This window comes from Styela clava, chromosome 14 (assembly GCF_964204865.1).
Source record: "Styela clava chromosome 14, kaStyClav1.hap1.2, whole genome shotgun sequence".
Lineage (NCBI taxonomy): Eukaryota > Metazoa > Chordata > Ascidiacea > Stolidobranchia > Styelidae > Styela > Styela clava.
Window position 1 is genome coordinate 10,277,020 of NC_135263.1, and position 15,203 is coordinate 10,292,222.

The following is a 15,203-nucleotide window of genomic DNA, read 5'->3' on the forward strand; positions in this document are numbered from 1 at the left end:
GCAAGCAGGATGCAATTTGAATCGTTCGTTACCTGTTATCTTGATAAACACATAAAGCACCGACATGAATTTACAAGTCAAATGAGCCAATGTTTAATTTACGGTCTCGAATATGAGTAAGTCACCCAACACGGCTTACCACCGGTTAATATGTAACAAATAATAACGATTACCGTATTATCCCACCGGAAAATTATTCGTCTAACAATGTATTGGTGTATTTTAACTGTGGAAACAACATAAAAGAACTTAGATCGTGTGTACCCGAAGAAAGTGTGACAGCACATTTGTACCCGTACGCAACCTTCCGTAAACTGGACCCATGACATTTGATTTGCACCCACAGACTTTAGCACTCTCATAATATTTGAACCCGCGGGAATTCGTCTATGGACATCTGCACCAAGGGCGTCTCAAATTTTTCTGCTGCCCAGGGCGAGTTTCTAATGATGCCCCTCATATTTAACTTCAATAACGATTTAGGGAATATACAAATTATAGATGTCGTTCTACAATCTACATGATGATAAATAAATTGAAAGTCAAGTGATAGTGAAATGTTTGTATTACCCCCAGCCCCCCCCATAATGTTCTTCCCCGCGACTGCCCGCATGTACCCCTCCAGACACATCCCCGTATTTATACCCACAAACATCTACATCCATATACATTTGCACCTACAGATATTTGCACGCACAGACATTTGAACCCACATTTGCATCCACAATTATGTTCACTCGCGAATAACTGTGTTTCAGACAAACTTTAATTACTAAGTATATATATTGGAAATGAAGACAGATTACAAATTTGAAGCGGCCTGTAATCTCGGTTAGGATATCTGCGTATTCAGAGTCTATGCTCGTAATATTCCTATCACTTTTTTATTTATTTTTTTATTATTTTCTTTCAACTAAATAATGCTAACATAATCGAATTTACGGTGGCGTTTGGTTAATGAAAACTCGTCGTAGATAAATTCAGCATGTCAGCGTTTAACCAATTGAACAAAACAAGAGAGAAGAGACGATAAATAAGAGAAAAACGGAGAGCGAGGAACTGCCTCGACAAGGCGAAAGCAGGGTTTATATGAAATAACTTGTTTACGCGGGAATCCAAATTAATCGCGTGCGTGTTTGCGGTGAGTCTCTCTTCATTACTATTCGTAACATTAGGATGTCCGTATTTCAGCGTAAATGACAATAAAACCTCTTTCGTTCATATTCTGATCGTTTAACGTTAAATTCGTTGTTCAAGGTTGGTGTCGCAGTTCTTTCTTCGCCTATTTGCGACTCAATTCTATGGAGGTAAAGTGTCAAACTTTACACCTAAAATTATATACCATAACGCACTGTACAAATAAAAAAAAAATTTTCACGACATTTATTGGATCTAAAAAACGAGTTAACTTTAACCAAAAATGAAGCACTGACTGAGATTCTTTTAGGAGTTAAATTTTCGTTTCGAGACGTGAATGTTTTGACTCATCCGCGTCTTAGCCGCACGAGTATTTCAACTTCAAGCTTTGATAGAAATTACGCGACGCATATCTTCGTGTGAAAACAAGATTTTATTCTGTCTATAGATTGATGTTGTTATCTTGATGGACACGTAAATCACCTACATTTACCGATTCAAATAAATGTTTACTGTGGTCGTAAAAATGAGGAAGTCACCTAACACGGGTTACCACCGGTTAATGGTTAATATGAAACAAATATTAACTATAAATGTTACCACTGGACAATTTATCTAACAATGTATTCGTCTATTCTAGAGCTGAGGTGACGAACATGAGGTCCGCTAAACGCAAAATAAAAATTCGTGTGGCCCGCGAAACATTTAGTTTATTAGACGATTTAGTGTATGCTTGGCCTGAAGCCATAAGCGTTTAGGGACTTTACAAAGGAATACGGGAGCACCAGTATTATTATTAATATTATTGTCAACGTCATTACTGTCAACGCTATTCCCTATACGTCCTGTTATCTTGTACAATATCACCCCCTTTATATGAATATGATGCTGGAGTGTTATTGTGAGTCATATTCCTTATATGGTATTCCTTATGTGATGTGGTTTTACGGTCCTGTTTTGGCGGGAAAATAAAGTCAGACGAGTTCTAATCTCCGCCCGGTGAGGAGCGTTCTTCTTTGGGTGTCATGGTTGGGTCTAAATAGGGCGTGATGACATCGTCGAATGACTTTCGCGTTCATCTGTTCTGGAAAAGGGACTAAGAGACATGAAAGAGCGTTGGCAGAACGTACAGACGCAAGGAGATTGATTGATGGACAGCAGTTATGGTATATCGTTCTTTCTGGATGTAATTTACAAAGGCACGTATAGCCCGACTGTTAACCAAAATGAGCAGTAAATGCAAATCATTCGCTAGCCAGACTGACTTTTTTGTAGTTGTCCTTACAACAAGTAGTTGACGTAAGTTATAATTACGTTATTTATTTGATTGTAATTTATAAAGGTAGATATTGTTACTGGATTGTTAACCCATGAGTAGTAATGAAAATCATAGGTGGTCAAACTTTTTCATAGCCATGGTCGCAAAGGAAGATGAATCTCGTAGCTGTAAATTAATAGGAACTTTGCCATGATTCTGCAGTACATTGGTAGACTAGATGGCCCCATATCTGCCGAATGCAGCAGTATCTGTAACACTATTTAAATTATAATATTAGCAAAGCATACCTGAACCACTGATTTAAACTTATCACAGTGGACGTTTGCCGGTCAAATTTTCATACTAATTCTACTAAAGAAGTAAAGAGGCTTCACAAACTCAACATGCAAACATCAAAATTTAACAAACTTGTTTCTTTACACCATCGCTCAGACTATTCATTCTATAGTACTTACTTATCGTTCGGACTGTTATTAACAATTGGTAGTCTTTCAAATTGGTTATCTCACCAAGCAATGATAGAAGTAGAGATCTACCGATATCACTTTTTGACGCCGATACCGATATCGATATATCGGCCAGCTTGTGGCCGATAACCGATACCGCTATTAATATAAATCATATTTTGAGCCCCAAAATGGGCTTTTATGATGTACCTCACGAGTCTGTATTTTCATTTTGATATTTATTATCATTGCAGTAAGACTTTTATTTAACTAAATCCAGTTAATGCTTGAACAAATGATATTCTGTAACTTTTTCTGCTACTTCAATATCAGTCTAGCTATTTCCAGGAAAAAGAATTGTTAATTCGACGTTTTTAAATATAGCTATGGGCATATGATAAGGCTTTTGGAAAATTAATAATTAATATATTTTAAAGTGAATCGTGATAAAGATAAATTCCTTTGATATCGTTGGCCGATATATCGGTCGAGCTCTAGATAGAAGGCGGAATAAATTCAGACTGTTTATTCAATAGTCTTCATAATCTTGACCGTTCACAGTTTTCTAATATCTGATGATTTCATAATCGAATTGATTATTTTTTTTCGAATCGAATCTTTAATATTTGGAAGATGCGTAATTGCATGTATCTTTTTTATTGTAATGAGTCATATACACACATAAATTACTGAAAATATAGAATCCATCACTCAGTTCACAGAGTCAGACATTATCCTCTGCCGAGATTCCTGTTTGCTGTAGATTTCCAATCAATATAAATGAATGAAAAGTTTACAAACGACAAAAATATCCTGAATTGTGTGACTAATTTGTGATAGATTTGGCGTGGTTTCACGGGTATTTCGGCAATTTTTTTTTGGTTGTTCGCTGAGACAAACGAATGAGACACAACTATATTTTTACTCCCGGATTTAAAAATCGTAATATAGGAAAATAAAAACTAATGTAGCATATATTATTTATGTAAACGGTACTGTTGGATTGCTGTCACAATTTAAAGAAACCCGACGTGATTTATTCGAAGCGTGAAAGATTTGATTTTAATAGATTGTGAAACACTATTTTACGTTGTCGAAGTTTGAAAAGTTAATGAAATGTGAAAAAAGTTTCAGATAATGGCTTGTTTTCCTGGAGGTTTGAAAACACTTGGACGGTCTCTGAATCAGAAGCTCATCTCGATCACTATATAATGAGTAGGCTAGGCGTGTTGATTCCTGCAATGAGCGGTAACGAAACACTTCACTTTCATCAACGAAAAATGCAGTCACGGGGATCTACCCGCGCGTATCGTTGATAAAGGTATCTCCGTACACGAGCCTTCGTGGTCCGAAACGTATTTATACCCAAAACGCCACCAGTTTCAATGTAAATTAAGTGTTAGAATATACACAGAATCAGTTTGTTTATTAACTTCCCATATTTTTGCAACCTTACTTAAAGAGGTATCATGGTAATACGCCATGTACAAAAGCCTCAAATTTTAGCGTTTCATCTTTATGTTTTTTGCCCAACTATGATAGCAAATGTCCTTTTATTATCAAATGCGAATTACTAATATATATTTTGCTCTTCTTTTTATTTTCCCCCACACAATAATTCTGCTCGATTTTCCCGATCCAAAGTTTATTTTAATTTAGCTGTCAACTAATAGGTAGCACCAGGTATCACTATGGGTTTACTTCGCATTGGCACTGGAGGCGGGCTTGTGATTGCAATGATTTTCAACGTAGTTGCATTGGCAACTCCTGGTTGGATCTACACAACTTCGTTTTCCGTAGGCTTGTTCAAGAGGAAAGTTGGTGACGCAACTCTGGATGGTAAATTATCAAATTGCGATTACATACATAATGATATTGAATTTCTTTCGGATTCCGAAATGCATATTCCTAGTAAAAGTATTGATAAAATACCTCACATCTTTTTGACAAATTGTTCAGTAGTTTTGAGTGAAAGTTACGGGTCTCATGCCGGAATCTTCGCCGATGCAGAGTGATTCACATGACCGCAGTTCCATTGCGAATTCTTTCATCAAACACCTACATGCATACTGGAAATTCATAAATAAATTTCGAAAATCAAACTTTACTCTCAATTTAAATCAAAATTATAATTCAGCTAGTTTTACTTTTTTGAGTTTCATATTGTTATATTTATTCCAGTGAATCGAGGAGACGCTGAAAAAGTTTGTATCGCTTTCAACGTGATGGGAGATGCGATATTGCTGTGTGGTGCTATAGCTGCTTTGATAGCTGGCCGTGAAGAAGGAAAAGAAGTTATTGGAAAAGTTGGGGCGGCATTATCGTTGTTGCAGGTATTTTGGAATTATTATTCAGATTTATCGATTCGTGCTAATGCTACTATTTTTCTGAAAACTGATGGATATACGAGAGAATTTCTCACGACCGTACAGTGATGAAAGTCCTTTTTATACTTGTCGTTTTATCAATCAAATCCACGTATGTAGAAATCGACTGGCCACCTGCTTTATTATGCAGCGCCAAGGCGTGCAGTCAAAGGAAACGTTATACCCCTTACCACATCCCTAACATGTAAACGAAAATATCGCTCAGAGACCGAAGACTTATCGACCGAAAGTTAGGGGATCCCCAAAACAGCGCTCTTACTCCATAGTGACACCCTGTGTCCCATCACTAATTAATTAATAACTCGCTAATTATACGACATAATTCGTCCAAAATCAATAGGCTTCTGGTCCGAGATAAGATGAATGCACACGCAAAATCTTGAGCAGATCTCGCTTTCGTGAGATATCGCGTGCATCTAACAGACATACAGACTGACAAATACCTATCAACATACTTACTGATTAAAATCGATAAGTAATAAGCAATAACATTTTAACTCTTCTATCAGGCATCTTCATTATGATTGGAATGGCTACCTACACCGGCCTATATTCTGAAGTCGTGTCTGTTCCAAACGTCACCTGGGGATATAGCTTTGCATTTGGATGGATTTCGTTTTGTCTCGCAATTATCGGGGGAGTTGTTGCATTTGTTGGAAAATAAGAATATTTTAAAGACAACGACCAACGTTTGTTGGTTTTGGCCATTTTGAATCATTTAAAAAATTGAGATTGAAATAATAAAATTTTCGTTGAATTAACTGGGTATTATATACATGTCTATTACTCTTTTTGGGGAATTTCTGGAAAGACCGGGATAACATATCGCATGTGTATTAGTGTATAATATTTGCAACTTTTCATTGATTTGTATTGGAGTTTGTTGTTTAAAGTGGATTTGTGGAGGTTGCCTTCAGTGGAGGTTTAAAATCATACTGTTATTAGTGCTTACTTATCGTTCGGACTGTTATTTACAAAGTAGTTAGTTGCCCTTCAAATAGGTTATCGTGCCAAGCAATGATAGACGGCAGAATAAATTCCGACCGTTTATTTAATATTCCCTTTTAGTCAACATCTTGAACGTTCACACGTTTTATCATATACAACCATACGGGGGAAGACTTAATTTTTATAGCATGGGTCTCATTTATCTATTCTACCTAATATTAAAATTGAGAATATTTCACTTTGTATCTCAATAACAGTTGTTATAGTGACTATATTCTTATGTGATCAAGTACGGTAGTCTACAACAGTAATTCCCGAAGTCGGCGATAACCCCCCATCTCCCAAGTGTGGGCGGAATCGATGTAGAAGGGGGCGATTTCGCGAAGCCTGTTTTTGTTCGGCGGCTGGCGCATTGTGTTTATTTAATATTCCCTTTTAGTCAACATCTTGAACGTTCACACGTTTTATCATATACAACCATACGGGGGAAGACTTAATTTTTATAGCATGGGTCTCATTTATTTATTCTACCTAATATTAAAATTGAGAATATTTCACTTTGTATCTCAATAACAGTTGTTATAGTGACTATATTCCTATGTGATCAAGTACGGTAGTCTACAACAGTAATTCCCGAAGTCGGCGATAACCCCCCATCTCCCAAGTGTGGGCGGAATCGATGTAGAAGGGGGCGATTTCGCGAAGCCTGTTTTTGTTCGGCGGCTGGCGCATTGTGTATTTGATTGCTGTATTCTGCGTGTGTTTGCAGGTTTGACAGCTGTTGGCGGGAATCACATGCGAGAGGATAGCTGTATTCCTGCCCGCCGCGAGGTAGTTCTAGATAGAAAATCTTTATCAAAATTTGACAAACCAATTCACTTCGAGGTTTGGAAGTACATATGCGTGCAAACAATTATTTTCGAAAATGAACACTACAAAGAACAAGATATCTAGGATTAGTGATAGCCATTTGGAAAATGTTTCAATCTTGGCTTCATTCAGTGTGCCGCCGATGTCGAAAAGCTACCAAACTTGATGCAGCAACAAGACAGTGAGTGTCACATTAAATGTTATTTGTAATTTGTATAAGACGACTGAGTTCAGTTCACGAATTTTCAGTCTTCGCGCGCTGTTACGTTTTTAACTTTCAAATTATGTGCGGCCCGCCAAAACGTGCAACCCTTAATTTTGGCCCGCGAGCGACAAAAGGTTGCCGACCCCTGTCGTAGCCGATGGTCGATTACGGCTTCCCCCACAACCGAGTCCATGCATCTGAAACAAATAAATGGCTGATTAATTCTATGGACTGGTAACCGCAGGCCCCCATCAGGCAAGTACGCGGTGATTTTTGAGAACAAAGAAATTTTTAGAAAAGTTGGCGCGGCTTTGTTAATTGTTGCAGGTATTTTATAATTTGATATGAGTGTAATTTTGTAATTCATTTTCAAATTTATTGATTCGTGCTAATGCTCCCATAGTTTTTTATTTAAATATTTTTTTAATTTTAATTTCATAGTATTTTCTGAAAAAAATCATGAATATATATACAAGAAAAATTCTCACGACCGTACGGTGATGTAAATACTTTTATAATTGCTGTTTTATCAATCAAATCCACGAATGTAGAAGTCGGTTGGTCATCTGTTTTATTGTACAGCGCATGCAGTTAGAGGACACGTTACCACATCCCTAACATGTAAATAAGCGATAACATTTTGAATTTTCTACCAGACATCTTCATTATGAGTGCTACCTACACCGGCCTATATTTCGACTTCGTGTCAGGTTCAACCAGGGGCGGATTAAGCCCCTTTGGTACCCTAATCACTGAAGACTTTGGTGCCCCCTCATGTGTAATTTAATTAGAAAAACAATAAACCACTTAAGTGTATTATCCATTAAAAATAATCACAACCAACAGTAAATAAAACAACTTTTACGAACATTTTTAGGTGTTTCAACTGTTATATATCATATATCGGCAAACACTCAATATCGGGCCGATATATCGGTTGAGCTCTAATCCGGAGGAAGTGTGACAATAAAGATTCATGCCTCCAGTTTCAACGTGAATCGAAATACCCAAGGATACAAGTCACAACTGTGGTTTGAAATTTTACTGGTACCTTGTTGTCTACCTCAGGGTGGTTCAAGGTTGCTAGGTTGAAGGACCGCAAAAACTTTTGAGGAGGTCTCGCGGGCCGCAGGTCGGAGAAAACCCAAAAGTGATCGAAATATCGCAAGTTCTCGATAGGGTTGGTAACGTGGCATACATATACAGCCAAAAATATACATATAGCGCCAACTAAATATACATATAGCGCCAACTAAATATCCATATACAGCCAAGTTCATATCCATATACAGCCAATTAATATCCAAATACAGCCATTTTGGTGATGTACAAACACTGCCAAGTCATATGCATATATAGCCAAATCAATATACAAATAAAGTCATCAAGATAGGATTTACATATATATATATATACCATTAGAGAGGAAAGCCGATATGACGGCTCAACCATATGGCGAACCACGGCCGCTTGTCCGGTTACCATTCCATGTCGGGTATCAGCTAGTTATTTGTTTTCGGAAGCACGGACTTGATGGTGGTGAAAGCCGTAACCGACAACCGGTTACTTGAACCACCCTACAGCAGCAAGGAGTCAAGCAATCCTTTCGCACATAACCATCCCCGCATGGGATTGATAATACAAGAAATGTGATGGCTGAAAATCTTATTTGAAAGAACTATTCTTTGGCTATTGGCAATAATCTGTCCACAAAATAATCAAATAAGCGTTTGGTGAAATATATGAAACATAAAACTACCCGTGCACGTAGTTCTTGATAAATATCCAATGGGCGCCAATCTATGATGTCATAATACCCCACAACGGCTCATCTTAGATAGCGTGAGAAATGCTCTCGCTGAAAATCATTTTTCGGTGAACTATTCTTTGGTTATTGGCAATAAACTGCATGAAATAATCAAATTAACGTTTGGCAGAAACTATCATTGCACACTTTGCAGTTTGTTTAGGTTAAGACGAATCGTCATTGTATTTAGTGAGATGAGACTACTACCGTTACGCGTACAGAAACTCGAAAACAACTTTGATTGAAATATGATAAATGACATGTAACAAGCGTAAAGCATGAGGAATAAAATATCATGATATAATTGTTAAACGTATTTCTGGCAACTAGCATTTTCCCAGATGGTTGAGCTTGACCTTTGATGTCATCAGTTTCAGGTGACTGATCATGACCAACCATCTGTGAAGGTGAGTTGGCCATGTGCACTCAGTAGTCTGGGGCACAGCTCAGTTGGTGTTGCTTATATCTGTACGTGTTATTTTGGTTATTGCTTGGGACATTTATTGCTGTTTGATCAAAACATTTATTAAATATACTTTGGAGTCACTTTAACAAATGGTAGCAGAGGATGTGCAATGACTTCTCAAGGATACAAGAATTCTCCTTTGTTGACGGGAGAGAAGCCATACGATCAATGGAAGAATGAGATCTCTATGTGGAGTTTAATCACAGACCTTGACAAGAAAAAGCAAGCTTTAGCAGTTACATTGAGCTTATGTGGAAAAGCTAGAGAAGTTGCTCTAGAAATAAGCTCCGATGAATTGAACAGAGATGATAAAATGCAAACATTACTTGTAAAATTAGATGGTGTCTTTGAAAGAGAGACTTCTGATAGAACTTATGAAACATACACCAAATTTGAAAATTTAGTAAGACTAGAAAATGAAAACATCAGAGATTACTTATCAAGACTCAACATAGTGAACACAAAAATGAGAGAATTTGGCATGGAGTTACCGGACACTGTAATGGCGTGTAAACTACTCATTGCTTTAAAAGAAAAACAATTGGTTCTTGCAGCAGTGGACAAGTTAGAATATAAGTCTATGAGTTCGGCACTGAAAAGAATATTTGGTGAAAGATCTTCGTCGTCTCCTGTTGAAGTGAAACAAGAGATGGCATATTTTTCGAAAAAAGTTGGTAAATTCCGACAAGATCATGGCAGGCGAGCAGTTACAAATCCAGAGAAGGGATGAGAAAAGATGGTTCTATCAGTCAATGTGCCATTTGTGGATCTACTTATCATTGGGTAAGGAATTGTTCTAGAAATTCAAAATATTCCAGAGCAAGATGTCAGATTTGCGATTCAAGGATGCATTCTGAAAATTCCTGTCCACATCAAGATCGAAAATTAAATCATTTTTCAGAAGGAAGCAATGGGATGTCTGTTGTTAATGACATGGATGTGTTCACCAAAGATCTATGTGGATATGCAATATTAGATTCTGGGTGTACTCGCACTGTATGTGGGAAAATTTGGCTTCTTGATTATTTACAAAGAATTAGGGAATCTGAAATAGAAAAGATTCACACTGAAGATAGTGGAGGGGTTCTCAGGTTTGGTGATGGTCGAAAAGTCAATTCGTTGTACTCCATGGAAATCCCGGGATACATTGGGGACACTAAAGTCACCATTTCTTGTGACGTGGTTGATGAAAATATACCATTATTATTGAGTAAAGATTCCATGAGAAGATCAAACACTGTGATTGACTTTGCAGACAACAGAGTGGAAATGTTTCATAAACCAGTTAAAACTCTGTGGAGAATAAGAAGTATTACTGTGTCAGCCTTTTTCCCAATGACAATAAATCACCTACTCGAAGGATTTTTATCACTGCAAATGAAAGCAGGGATGTTTTTTCTGAAAAAGATCTTTTCTTTTAAAGTTGCATCGACAATTTGGTCACGCTTCCTATGAGCGATCATCAAAACTTATCAATAATTCAGGAAAACTCAACCAGTTATCTTCAAATATGTTAAGAAGGTTATAGACAATTGTCAAGTTTGCAAAACTTACAAGAAAACTTCTCCAAAACCGGGTGTTGAGTTGCCACGTGCAACTGATTTCAACGAGGTTATAGCCATAGATCTTCATCAGCTTGGCCCAAATTTATGGTACATGAATACTATCGACATGTTCACCAGGTTTAGTTCTGAATCGATTATTAGTTCCAAGTCCTCATTGGTCATAGCAAGTGAATTTTTGTCACATTGGATTAGCATATACGGACCTCCGAGGCAGGTATTCACAGACAGGAGAATTCAACAATGCAGTTTTTCGTGACATGGCTGAAAATTTCAACATAGAACTCAAGACGAGTGCAGCGGAAAGTCCACGGAGCAATGGCTTAGTCGAGAGGCATAATTCTATTCTAACTGAAATTTTGCTGAAAATTAGAGATTCTGAATCATTAGATTGGAAAACAGCATTTTCCTGGTCTCTAAATGCAAAGAATTCATTGCATAATGTTCATGGTTACAGCCCTTATCAGCTAGTATTTGGAAGGAATCCCAATCTTCCATCTTTGCTAACAAACAAACCTCCTTCGTTGGATGGCACTTCTGTGAGTGATGTGGTTGCTTCTCATCTCAATGCCCTGTATGCTTCGAGAAAAGCCTTTCTTGAATCAGAGTGTAGTGAACGAATTCGAAGAGCTTTGCAAAAACAAATCAGGTCTCATGGCGATGAAATTTGTGAGACCGGAGACACTGTTTATTACAAGCGAGAGAATTCAGAAAAATGGCGAGGCCCGGCAAAAGTTATTGGTGCTGATGGATGTGTGATATTCCTTAGGCATGGCGGACTGGTTATACGTGTACATAAATGCAGGCTGATGCATGATAAACAAGTTAAAGTTGAACAGGGTGATGAACAGATATCAGGTGATGAATCACAACCAAAAGTAGAAGAGATGCTTTATGATGAAGATGACGAGGAAGATTTAAAACAGACTGATCAAGGAAATGAATCTTTGGTATATAATGGTGGACCTTCGCCTTCACCTGTTGTGAAGAAAGATCCTAAACGTGGTCAAATAGTAGAATTCAAAGATGATGTAACTGGTAATAAAAAAGATGCAAAAGTACTTGGACGGGCTGGTAAGGCAACAGGAAAATACAGTAAGTAGCTGGTATAATATTGAGTATTTGCAACCTTCATCTGAAAAAGGCACAAAGTCATCCATTGATCTTGACACTGTTAAGAATCTATCTATTATGAATGATTTAACAGCTGAGGAAATACCAATTGTTGATCAAGTGATGTTGATTAACGAAGACCTCTTTCTTGAAGCAAAGATGAAGGAACTGGACAGCTGGAAACAAAACGAAGTCTACACATAGGAAGAAAATAAAGGCCAGAAGTTGTTAAGTACAAGTTGGGTATGTTCAATAAAAAAGACTGACGATGGACCAAAACCAAAGGCTAGACTAGTAGTTAGAGGTTTTGACGAGGATTGTCTCAATGAATTAAAAACGGATTCCCCAACATGTTCTAAAGAAAGTCTCAGACTTGTTTTAGCACTGCTTACACATGAGAAATGGTCGCCAAAAACTATGGATATTAAAACTGCCTTCTTACAAGGAAAATCTCCTGAGCGTGATATTTTTATCAAACCACCTGATCAGAAAATACAGAAGCGAAATGTTGTGTGTCGATTGAAGAAATGCGTATATGGGCTTACTGATGCCTCAATGTATTGGTACGGAAGTGTTAAGGAAACTCTTCTTAAATTAGGTGCCCGTATCTCTGTAGTGGATCCTGCTTTATCCTATTATTTCGATCATGGTTTAAAAGGGGTGATCGATTTGCATGTGGACGACTTTCTGTGGTTCGGAAGAATTCGAAGGCAAATTCATCAAGAGTTTGAGAGAGCATTTCAAAGTTGGAGCGGAATATACTGAAAGATTTAAATATTTAGGACTTGAATTGAAGACTGATAAGGAAGATATCACTCTCAGTCAGCACAAATACATTGAATCGCTGCTTCCGATTGATATTCGTTCATTGAAAACTGAGAGTGGAAGTGAGCTGTTAATTGAAGCTGATGTCTTGAAAGTTCGATCTTTACTTGGCCAGATACTGTGGGTCTCAACCAAACTCGGCCAGATGTATCATTTGCATCATCTACACTCACATCTGCTTTAAAGAATTGCACTGTTAAAACTGTCATAGAAGTTAACAAAATTGTCAAGCAACTGAAAGCACAAAAGATCACTTTGAAATTTCCTGCCTTCAATGACAATGAAGTTAAATTTCTTGTTTATAGCGATGCATCGTTCGGTAATTTGTGTGATGGAGGCACCCAAGGTGGTCATATTATATTCATGATTGGTGGGAACAGGAAAATATCTTTATGTTGGCAATCCAAGCGAATCAAAAGAGTTGTGAGAAGCGCACTTTCTGCTGAAACTCACTCTTTGTCAGATGGTGTTGATACAGCAGTGTTATTAGCAGCTTTGTACTCTGAACTAACGACTGGAAGAGTTCAACCAGAAAAATTTGGCATTGCATGTTGTACTGATAGTCAAAGCCTTTGTGATGCAATTAAGTCGACAAAAGCTGTATCAGAGAAACGTCTCAGGATGGACATTTATGGTTTAACAGAAATGGTTTCATCCCATCAAATCTCCGGCATAAAGAAACTCCCGAGTGATCAACAATTAGCAGATTGTTTGACTAAGTAAGGAGCATCTTCAAATGAACTGTTGAATGCATTATGTTAAAACATTTATTCGAAATTGAAAATTGGGGAGATTGTTAACTGTATTTCTGGCAACAAGCATTTTCCCAGATGGTTGAGCATGACCTTTGATGTCATCAGTTTCAGGTGACTGATCATGACCAACCACCTGTGAATGTGATTTGGCCATGTGCACTCAGTAGTCTGGGGCACAGCTCAGTTGGTGTTGCTTATATCTGTACGTGTTACTTTGGTTATTGCTTGGGACATTTATTGCTGTTTGATTAAAACATTTATTATATAAACTTTGGAGTCACTTTAACAATAATCACCATTCAACATAAGACATAAAACTGCCGGTGAGTATTCAACTGCCGTCGAGTAGTTTTTGAGAAATATCCAATAGGCCCCAACTAAGCTCTTCAGAAATATCCAATAGGCGCCGATCTATGATGTCATAATACCCCACAACGGCTCTTCTTGGTCTTGGATAGCGTGGGAAATGTGCTCGCTGAAAACCTTTTCTCGGTGATATTTTCACATGTAATGAAAATACCTTTCTCGAAATCAAGTTGCAAGTACAAGCTACCGTGTTTTCCCGAAAATAAGACCTAGTCTGAATTTTAAAAATGATTTTAATATAAGCCCTCCCCCTAAAATAAGACCTAGTCAATAACGCGAATTTTTTTTTATTTAGTCGATAGCAAAAAATTTTTCTTACACGTTTTAAATGACTGATAATATATGTTTTCCAGCTATTTTGAATAAAAACGTGCTATTTATAAGTAAAGAAATATCTGTATTCATATTCTGTATATTTGAAAACCTCGTAATTCTCTACTTTGTAATTTTGTTTTTGATAAATAAAAATATGAGACATCCCCCGAAAATAAACTCCAGTGTTATTTTTCGGAAGAAAATTGAAATACGACCCAGTCTTATTTTCGGGGAAACACGGTAACAATTAAATTGTAATTATAAAAAATTATACAATCTTGCCGTCATTTGTTTCGTAGAATATAATGTTGTGCCATTTTAATGTTCTAAAATATTATCTCTTATTTCTTTACAACAGGAGTTTTTGAATGGTGCGACACGGCGCACTGACGAGTCATTTTAATTTTGCGTCGCACAAATATTTAATTGGCAAGTCATACTCTACTGACTGTAGATATGCATATTTGAATTAACTATTACATGCCTGTAGTAAATAATTACTGATAAAATCAAACTACAATGTTACTTTCTGAGTTCACTGTAAGATTAGTTCAATTTAGTTAATCCGAAAATTTTGCGAATTTTCTTGAAAAACGAATATTCAGCTTGTACTAAAAACGATACAAACGGTTTATCGAAGAGCTATATTATACCACTGCTAAGTCCTCACGTCTCATAAAGCTAACCAAACTTGATTTTTAGTGTTTCTATCATTTCGTTTC

General features: G+C 37.1%; 1 protein-coding gene across 1 annotated transcript; it reads left to right on the forward strand.

Annotated features, from left to right (window-relative positions):
• Nucleotides 1–4,524: 4,524 nt before the first annotated feature.
• LOC120341593 (uncharacterized) lies at nucleotides 4,525–5,297 on the forward strand. Its single transcript, XM_039410128.2, has 2 exons — nucleotides 4,525–4,701; nucleotides 5,044–5,297. The coding sequence occupies exons 1-2, from the start codon at nucleotides 4,554–4,556 to the stop codon at nucleotides 5,295–5,297; spliced, it is 402 nt and encodes a 133-aa protein (XP_039266062.2). The 5' UTR covers nucleotides 4,525–4,553.
• Nucleotides 5,298–15,203: the final 9,906 nt, after the last annotated feature.